We start from the raw sequence: 11,040 nt of genomic DNA on the forward strand, positions 1-11,040 counted from the left end.
CTGAAATTCATACACATGTTAATAATAATAATAATAACTTTATTACTTTGTTGTCTGTGGATACAGTGTGGTCAAAAGTAATAATAATCACAATAACAAAAAAAATTAGCTATAAAAATGATATATAGAGATAGGGAAAGAGAAAGATATAGTAACATGTGTTCATGCATAAACTGCTATGTATTAAATTGCGGCTTTTGCATAATATCCCAGTAGCTTTCTGTACTGTAGATGGTTCCAGATCTACAAAACCACCCCATGATTACATGTATGTACAAAGTAATTGACATTTCTGTACGTTTGTGTGATACTCTGGATCAATGACACAGCTGAAGATCACAGATTGTGATCATTCTGAAAAATCCTTGTAATAAACTTAGGTCATGGTTCCAGAATAAAATAGTTCATAAGGGCACAGATGGTAACCCCAAGGCACTGCCATTTCATCAACATGAAATACAAGACCCTGTAACTTTCAAATTTCACATCTTAAGTAACAGGGTGTGTTGTATATTTGTACTTCTTTTGAACTTTTGGTACTCAGCTAAGTCTTACAGTGATATGTGATAGAAATAGTACTGTACAAATCAACTATTTAATGTTTAATATCTGATTTTTTTGTACAAATCTTTGAAATTTTGAAAAACATTGACTGCATAGGAAACACTTGTAATTGTAACTATTAAGATTAATTTTCAAATGATATATGGCTTCATGTTGAAAGCAGAAGAAGGTATAATTTCAGACATCCTTTCACCTTGCTTTTTCAGCTAATGTGTTTAAGAAATGGTGGTCATCAAAAATATTTAAAGTATTGTGAAGTACATGGCTTGCTTATAGCTTTCTGGAAATCCACATTCTCAGGGTAAAAAGTGTCCAACTTTCATAAACAGTATTATTTGAAAGGACAGCTGCCACAGCTCATTTTCAGTCTGTAACTTTTACTTAAGGCGACACCGAAGGATTCAAAGCGCGTGTTGGTTGCTATCGCTGGCAGTGTTCCAAACGCGCACTTTTGCACGTGCAAAATCTTACCGTTCCATTGTTTTCTATGGATTTTCGACTCCTGGTATTTTGAAAATGCTCAAAACCTTTCAACTCTCTCAATCGTAAACCAATTTAGCTGACTTTTGGTTGGATTATTGAAGTCATATTATGTGAACAAAGATAAGCATGCGTTTCTAAAAATTCCGGACCGTTTATGAGATATTGCCATAAAACCCTTCAAAATTTCACAAAATGACACAGTAGATATTTTCCTGTTCAAAAATCGTTTGCACTTGAACAGATAACCTAATCCATGCTAGGGGCTCTAAACAGGTATTTCATGTGTTACATTCTGAAATTTGGAAAATTTGGTGCAAATTTGTAGGAGCTGAAACGTTTTGAAGTAGAGCTGTGAAAATTTGTGTATGTGTGACGTCACTGACCAATCGCGCGACAAACCTGCGTCTTTTGGAATTGTATGGTTCTGTAAATCTTTATTATGCAAAGAAAACCATGAAAACTTTGCATTTTGATTGATTTTGGAAATTACCCTTAGCAACCGTTGCTTAGCAATTTGAATCCTTCGGTATCGCCTTAAAAGCAGCTTAACCCTTCACCCCAGTTCCCTGTGTAGAGGTCCAAGTTTACCATAGAAAACATTGGAGTTGGGACAAACCATTGTGGTGAAAGGGTTAAACTCAAAATCCTCATGCACTCATCAGTTCTGCCACTCAATTTCAGGATTCTTGAAGATCAGAACTCAAGAGGTATGTTTGTGGAAGACATCGAACCATACAGCTTTTCAGAAAACAGCATACCATCAGCCACGGGAGATTTCCAAAGATACAAAGGCAATGGTCGACGGAGGACTGATTTCCTGATGTACAGTAATAAAACAACTCACTGCAAACAGGTAACAGCAATGAATGACCTTACTCTCTTTCCGTGATTGATTGCTAGTCATTCACTCATCAATCACACTTCTAACCACAAAATTTTTGTTTACCAAATTGTTTTCAGCGGTATGCACCGGACGATCAGGCTTGCACAATTTCTATTAGCAGTATAAATATATTATGTATATGTTACCGGAACTGTATAAGACTCCTTCAATTATGTTGCTGGAACTGTTTGAGATTCTTTCAATTTCAAATCAATCAGAGGTACAGGGAATTGAAAGGCTTCATTAATTTGTCTCACAGCAACATTCATCATGTTAATTGAGCTCTGGGCTGGATGAATACAGGATATTGTTCTCCTTCTAATTGAAAAACTTGATGTGGGAATTTTTTTATGTTATCTCGATACACAGAATACCCATGCAGTAATGTTATCAAACTCTAAACTTTAGTTTGGTAAGAGTAGCATAGACTGCCAGTTGATTTAGATTTTTTGTAGCCCTGGTATTGGCAAAAATGATTTGTTTAAAAAATACATTGATGTGGAAAGACTTATCTTGACTACTTTATCCATCTGCATTCCTAAGAATGCTGTCACTGGTTTTGTCATCATTTTGTTTAAACAATGCAGTACATTAGGCAAGCACACAGGGAAATGAAGGCTATAAGGTTAAAATGGCTCTAATGCTTGTATCTCAGGATGTAGTTAACCCTTGTGATATCTCATTATGGTAACACAGTTCAAATCCCTCAAAGCTCAATCTTGTTTCCTATGGCTTCAACTAATCTTTTCCAAACCATTTTAAAGAGACACTGTCGTTGTACTGATGAAATTGGTTTCAGTTTGAATGCATGAAGTGGTAATTAGCTGTGAGTCTGTGTGCTACAGTAAGGAAAGTTGGATTGAGGTAAAGATGCATCATTAGATCTATAGAAGGTGGTTATCAAAAAATGGGAAAACAAATCTGCATAGAGAAAAGTGTTAAATATAAGTTTTTTAGCTCAACTTTCAGCAACATTGAGCTTATCAGATGAGCTGATAGTCTGTCATCAGTCTGTCTGTCGTCAGTCAACAATTGACTGCTACTCTGAAACTGCGCTGGGCTGATTGCTTTGAAATTAATCATGCAGGTTTCTTGAAGTGACTTTAGGAAGATTTTTCAAATCATTATATATGTTCATCAGTGTTAATTCCCTTACTTGTCAAAACTGGCCCACACCTTATATCTAACTTGTCGTAAATATGACAGCGGAGCTATACAGGCCACTACAGCAATTTTTTAAACCTTTTAATTTTACAAAAAGGTGTTCACATTGCTTGAAAATAAAAAAAAATGTTAAATTCTTGGTCGAAAGTTTAAGTGGTCTACCTTTTGCAGGAAAAAGATAAGACAGTAATGTGTACTACCCGGTATTAAGTATGTATTTTTGTTTGTGTATTTAATACTTATTTCAGGGACATACTCATAGACAAGGTCAAGTTTATCAGGAAAGAGTACAGAAACACAATTCTACAGAATTCTGACACGAGAATTACAAGAAATAACTTCAATATGATAGACATTTTTCATGAGTAATACCCCAAACTACAACCTTGTATAATCTTAATCTTTCTTTTTTGAGTTTTTGTCAGAACTATTCAGAGATCTAATCTCCCACGGAGAATCTTCAGTGATCCAGTTAGCTTCAAAAATAAGATCTTAGTCATGGTGGCTAAGGTACTATTTCTGGGTAAGGCAAAAAAAAAATTGTGCTGTTCTGATAACCAAACTTGCCCTATTTTTACCCGCTGACCCTAGACTTTTTAGAGCTACATAAACGTGTGAAAGTAAAAAAGAAAGAAAACATCCTGTAAAATCATGCACGCGAGAGATTAAGAGAAAATCACGAGACAACTAGTGCGAAATGTATGATGTCATCATCGTTACACATACGTTACAGACAATATGGCTGCAAGCGATATGCACAATGTATACTTCCGTACTTGCTTGACGTGTACTCAGGTACTACATTTGCAACTGCGATCATGGCAAGGAAAAAATCGTTGTTGTGTGCTGTGAATCAGAAACAGACTTTCGAAGAAATTTTGAGGAAAACCACCCACTGGTTTTTCTCAGTGTAAAATACACTCCATCAGAGCTGAATGTGCCAGCGATGCGGCTGGGCCGTAGTTTGAAGTCAAGTAGATGAATATCCATGTTGGTGACACTACAAAGAACTTCAACTTGAAGTACATTCACTTTTGTTGTGAGTGACTGCAAGAAGTTGAGGAATTACAAGAGCTTGAGGATGTTGTGAACGAAACTACCAAGAAAACCGTTAATGCATTTCAAGTTCTGATGGCAGGTGACCTATAGTTTGCATCACCGAAGACAAGCAGGTCTGAAACTTGACTGTGCTTTAACAGTACTGTTTCCTGTCAAAGAACTAAGAATCAGCCAGTTCAGTTTTTATGACATTCAAACAAATATACACGTCAACCAGTATCCAAACCCATGATAGAACTGTTAACAGCTTGCAGGGTTTCAACCCCTAAAAAATGCGTATTAAAAAAAAATAGTTTGAAAAAGAAAATTCCTAGCTACCTACTTACCCTATTTTAAAAACCATGTTACTGGAACAGAACAATTTTTTTTGGCCTAACATAGTTATGTTCACTGACCTCTCCATACATGTATTTCATATTTCATTCCCTGTTACAGCTGTATTACTGTATGTCTTAGAATACTGTAGGGTTAAGCAAAACTGCAGTGGGGACAGTTTTAATACATTTACAGTATTTGGTTGATTCCAGAGTCTTTCTTGTGCATTTCAAAATTGAAACTGAAGAAATGTTAGCCAAGTGTTCAGAGCACGATGATTAATTACATTTAAATTGATTTCCATACCAGGTTACTTTAATCGTATCCCTGTTAAAAGTTCTCACCACATTCCAATAGGTATTGGATAGTTACAAACATTACATTCTATTCTTAGCTGGATGCTGGCCAAATGGACTGATATATGCTGCACTAATTATTGGCTGCTTATTTTCCCATTATATAAAATGTTCTAATGCATATGAATGGAACCACACCCTCTCAGAGTCCTTCATCTATCACTGACAATTTGCCACTTATTTAGAGTTTTTTTAGAGCACCATTGGCTGTACCTTATTACAGTTTTTTCAATAGGACGGTTAGAAATGTGGGTCAATAACAGGAATCAAAATATCTCTCTCAAGATTTGGATGGTGTTTTTCAGTGAGTTATAATGCAAAAAGATACAGCTGATGGGTCTTTCAGACCCTTTACAAGAATTCTTGTTGATGTTTGTTTATTTGTTTTGTTGACAGACTTGTGAGGAGTATTACTTCATAAGTCAGTTTGCCACACTGACTGATCATATCCCAGTGGTGATGACCTGCTCATGTATTGAACAAGATTTTCCGTCATCCAATGACACCTCTCAACAAGCAGCAATGGTCACGGCTTGTCCCGAAGACATCGTTGTACACAGAATTTGTGATGACAACGGCAACATAGAGGAACACCACATCTCTGCTGATGATAATGAAGAAGATATCCACATCACTTATGAGTCCACAGTTTAAATTTATTTCATTTGCCAATGTCAAAATGGAAGATTTTGTAGATTTACAAGGTACAAAACAATAAATTAGCTTTTTATGGATTAAAGGACAGTGTATACCAGGGCAACTTCATGATAGTACTGATGTAAGTTATGTTGTACTAAACATGTACATGTGTATGCTTAAATGTTGGCCACTGCTGTAGGCTTATCAATTGTAATGCCATGTATAAGTATCAAGTAGAAAGTAACCATATTGATATGAAATAGTGTTTACACTTCAAAGGAGAAAACATCCAAATTAGTCCACAGTCAGTTTCAACAGACATTTAGTTATCTTAAAATTGGGCAGTCAAACTAGAATGGAGAAAAATACACGCTTAAATGCTGTTTCAGGTAGATTGCAGGACTCCTGCAGATAATCTGGTAAGCCATGCCCTGCCTATGGAACACTGAATCAAGATTAGTCCCATAATGCAATGGGATGGCATATAATCAAGCCACTGGCTGATTATTGTAATACACTAGATATGTGCATTGACATGTCTTTCAAACAGACCATTCTACCCATGATTAAAACATAATTTTGTTGAGTAGTTTTCAATGCTATCATTAACATTTTGTGAAGGTAAAGACAATTTAAAGATCTAGTTATGTTTAGAAAACAGTAGTGTTCTGAGTGCCTAGCAGCATCAGGTTATGGTAGTTTGCTCAATTGGTACGTTTTCACCAAAAATTGACCTTAAGTTGTGGTGACATGGAGAATCTGTGAGGATCATAGATCTCAACCCCCCTCCCCCCCAATAATTGCAAATCCCCGCTGGACTTGTAAGAAGAGGCATAATCCCCTCTTCCTGCAGTATCCGTGATGAAATATTGCTCAAATGAACTCGTATGGAAAATCCACATAATACTCAACCATAGCCAATATAATTTGTGTGGTTTTACTTACTGATAATGGCCAGATAGAAGATCACATCATGTCATGTAATAGTGATATGAGAAGATGAACATTCTATGAAGTTTTTATCTGGCTCAGTAATAATAACGTTGCAGGAACAATATGTATTTATAACATATAAGGTCAGTGATAAATTCTACCCTGTAAATGTACAGTCACAGTACTCCCCATTGCCATGCTACATCATGTAGCTGTGCATAGAAGTGTAACATTTGTTTGGTCTAAATTTAAAAAATATTGTCATCAGTAATCCAACACATGTCTAAACATTAGGATGATGCTCGTATTATTCTAAATTTTGTACCTCAGATGGTTCACGTGCACGAAACAAGGAATAATTTGTTATTTGTTTGCTCTTTCATCTGAGAAATGCATTCCTCAGACTGCCTTGCAGCCATATCATTTACTCTGTTTGAATAAAACTCTTTTGATAGATAAAACAATATGAACTGGGACTTTCCCTTTCACATATAACTCATAAACTGAATTGAGTGGCAGATGGATGTTTAGCAGATTTTTGTCATGAAAGAAATTTCTTAGAATTGACAGTGATGGATTCAACAACAGGGAATTAACCTTCTGTTGATCTGGAGTGTGCAGTCAAGTGAAAACTGAAGTCTCAGCACTCATTGAGAATTTTCAAGAGAGTGTGGTTGAAGGTTTTCCCATTGTAAAAATGTCTCAGCAATTCAAAAAGTGCCATGCACACAAGGCAGGAGGAGTCTGATATCTATGACAGCAAATGTCAGCCGTCATGTGTGTCTGACAGCTTTTATAATGCTCATTTTAATACGCCGCCTTAGAGATACAGGCAACGGTGAAATTTCTTCGAAGTGCACGAAAGTGATTTCCAAGAATTTCAAAAGCAGATTTTGCAAAATGTGGAAAGCTGAAACTCTAAGATCGTGGAAATCACTGAGTTGCCATTTTGAAAATTGTCAATGGGAGTATTCTGACTGCCATCTCTTCCCTCTATATCTTGGTTTCCAAAATTTATTTTTTTCATCAGTAAAATCTCTCTCTCTCAGTTCAGATCTAGTGGCACACAAAAGATGTTTATGTTCAACCTGGCTTGTAGTACAAGCAATTGTGACGTCAAGTTGACAGACAGCTCAAGCTAGTGTTGCCTATCATGATAATTACATTTGGCTCAGTAAAAATGTATGTCACACTTATAAGTTTCGGTCTCAAAGCTGGCATATGTTTCTACATGTTGTTTTACATTGTGTTGAACTGATCCTACACATTTTCTGCAATTACACATAAAACTTGAATAGAATAACCATTATTACCTGTATTCACTTGAACAAAGCTGACAGCAGCCAACGCTTATTCAATTGTTTGAGTGAGTGAGAGTCAATTCAATTACTGCAATTTTGTGCCAGCGACACACAAAAACACTTAAAATTGTCAAGATGTTGTTGAAAATCAAACCCAAGACAGCAGCATCTTCCATTGTAGATTTTAAATCTTATCTCAGAAAGTAAAGGAGGACACGTCAACTGGGAACTGTATCAGCCACTGAGACCCATATTCCACTACTCTTTAATATTAAATGACTACACAAAGATAGATGCAGTGATCTTTTTGTTAGTCTCCGGGCAAATTCAATTCTCAATTCCCTTGATATGAATATCTGTACATTTGCAAGCTCTGTCTCTGTTTCTGTCTCTCTGTTACCAGAAGTATCTGTCAAAACTTTGTTTCACTCCCTCTATACCAATATGAATATTTCAAACTCTTTGATGAATAAGTACCTTCACACAACTAAAAGTTGTGTGCATTATCTATGGTTAAGTGGACATCTCTTGTAAAAATATTTCAGAAGCTTTATACTTTTCCCTTGTTTTTTCCTGCATCATGAATATTCATTTACAACTGAAAAGCAAAGCATACAACCCAGCAGTCTTGATGCAACAGATTTCTCTGTATAAATTCTCTGTAAACAGGGACGACACACAGATACAATAGTAACACAAAATCATAGGTTTCAACTGCCTGACAGTTTTGCATGTGAACAGTATACAATATACAGCTGTGATTGTTCAGACAAAATAAAATAATGCTAGTTATGATTTCATTCAGAGGAGATATTTTTTCTGGTTTTGAAGTCGTTGAAAGAAAATGTAATCAGATTGTCAGAAAATAGGGTCCCGTTTCTTCTCACAGGTTGATGTTTTATTCTGCATTTATTTATTTATTTATTTATTTATTTATTTATTAGCACTAAGCCTCATGCATAAAACATACAGTTGTTTATATTTATTGAAATTGTCATTCATTTCTAACTTTGGTGTAAGTTTTGTACATGTTGTGTAGGTTATATGTTGCAACAGTAGCAGTGAAAAATAAAAAAACTGTCATTACTTGCATTGTAAGTATTGAAACATTCTGTTTGTAGAATAGAGATCATGTGCTTTAGAATCTTTCATCCCATACTGTATGGATTCCCTTGCGAATAATCTGTTTCAACTTTACAGTGATCAAAGTCTGTATGGTGAGTTTACAAGTCATTAATGCCACTTCAGAGTCTTACAAACATTCTGCTTCATGGCTTGAAATACCTCCATGTCCAATGCACTATGTATGTCCATTGTACTTCCATTGCAGGTAGAGTGCCACACCAACCTGCACACTTTGCATGATGAAAATAACACTGTCTGACAGCATATATTTTGATCTGTACCAGATTTTCATCATGCGGTAAATTTGGTCATTTAAGGTAGTATGCACCTCGAAAGTGAAAGCCTTAATTTTTTGCTCCAACTTTCCTTAATGAAGCTTTCAAGCATTACATTACCAAATCAAAAATAAAAATCAGGGGTCACCGTGCTAAGTTTGGAACCAGAAAGAGAAATAACTTGAGATTTCTCAATATTTGAAATTCAAAATGGCCGCCATCCCTGTGTTAACTCAATGGGGATAATAAAAATTTTCGATTTTCAAAAAACTAAGACGGTGAAAAGTTTTACACCAAGAGCTTTAAAATGACCCCCCCCCCCCCCCCCCCCCACAAGTGGTAGATCAGAAAAGAATTGGAAAAGTTTGAGAATCAGAATATCTGTCCCCGAGGCGCGTTTTACCTGAAACTGGCAAAATGTACCATAGGATGTCAAATCAACATAAACTGACAGACTGAAAGCATGAAGCAACATGTCAATTGCTGATTCAGAAGTCTTGTGAAATGGGATACTCTGTTAGCATGCCTAGCCGAAAAGTAATATTACCCAACATTTCATCGGCCATAGTCCATGAATCTGAAAAGAAGACCCTGCATGGGATTATGGGTAGAATGACTTGAAATATCTGGTTTATGAACTACCAGCTGTAACTCTGTCATTGTGCATGTGCTGAGAAATTGGTCTGTGCTGATGCCAAACCTGACATGCACAGTGTGCATGTTGGCAAAAAATATATTTCAGACTCCTGTGTTGTGTCTCAGTGCTCATGTTAACTTTGTTTCAGTATTTTCACAGGAAATTTGTCATCATTAAAATTTTAATTCAAATAGTTCTGTCTTTTCACCATCAAAGCACTTTAAATTACTGTTCCTTTGATTGAGCTGCTAGACCTGTCATTATAACCTGCATGCAATAAATTATTTGTCACAAACAGAATGCTGTACCTCCTAGTTCAATTCAGCGGGATTAAATGTGTCGGAAATAATCCCAAGGATCTGAATATGCCATGTGTAAATAAAGAGGAATATTTTTATGAGTAAGTATGCCCATTATGATGTCAGATTTAATGATAATTTGTGAGGAAATAAGGATGGCACATGTAGACTATGGTCAACTTAGATGAATTTGTATATACCTCTGAATATATTTGTATCTACCTACACACCAGTATACCTGTAGCATAGCACTGATGATTTTTGTTTTGCAGCCCCTTTATGATAGGTTAACACCACACTTTTTAAGGAAAATTGATGTGTGTTATGTCATATTTGTAGCATCACAACTGGTTTGAAGAATTCACAGCGTAGCAGCACACTCAAAAACATCAGATTGCTGAAGTTTGTTTTCACTTATCTTCTCAAACTAATTAGCTAATCCTTTTGACTTTACAGAAAACATTTACTCCTGTCAACTTTATATATGTATATGTTTGGCTTTCTGATACAGTATTAATATATTATAAGAAAAGAATGAGATGCGCATATTATGTACTTTATAAAGATGTAGGATAGAGACTGGCTGAGATAATACAATGTGCACATTCTAGAATTTGGAATACACCTTGCAAAACAAATATTTATTTTAAATGTATTTAAGATATAAATACTGAATACAGTTGGTTTCTATATTGAAAAGGTTTTCTGCACCAGTAGTATGTGTAGAAAATGAAATAAAGCGAGATTGGCTACACGAGTTGACTCCACATTGTGTTTGTTATTCCTCTCACAAATCTCTAATCTTCACGGGTTACTTTGGACAGATTTCATGTAATTAACAAACATAATTTGTATGTGTTTTGCTGTTCTTGTTTCGTTGGCTTTCGTAGTGTGTGTTTCCTGCAGACTGACTAAGAGCATCCAATTTAATGTAAGTCTTGTATTGCAGAAATTTGTTATGTGCTTTTGTGTAACCGTATCACATTGACACAAACCTTTCAAAAGCA

At 35.7% G+C, this 11,040-nt stretch overlaps 1 protein-coding gene across 1 annotated transcript in view; it reads left to right on the forward strand.

Annotated features, from left to right (window-relative positions):
- The window catches only part of LOC139147246 (sphingomyelin phosphodiesterase 3-like), a 97,297-nt gene extending 86,510 nt beyond the window's left edge, over positions 1 to 10,787 (forward strand). The window contains exons 5-6 of the mRNA XM_070718271.1: positions 1,729 to 1,900; positions 5,221 to 10,787. Coding sequence (XP_070574372.1) covers positions 1,729 to 1,900; positions 5,221 to 5,478 — 430 coding nt within the window. The 3' untranslated portion in view covers positions 5,479 to 10,787. The remainder of the gene's footprint in view (positions 1 to 1,728; positions 1,901 to 5,220) is intronic.
- The last annotated feature ends 253 nt before the right edge of the window (positions 10,788 to 11,040 follow it).

This window comes from Ptychodera flava, chromosome 13, assembly GCF_041260155.1.
Source record: "Ptychodera flava strain L36383 chromosome 13, AS_Pfla_20210202, whole genome shotgun sequence".
Lineage (NCBI taxonomy): Eukaryota > Metazoa > Hemichordata > Enteropneusta > Ptychoderidae > Ptychodera > Ptychodera flava.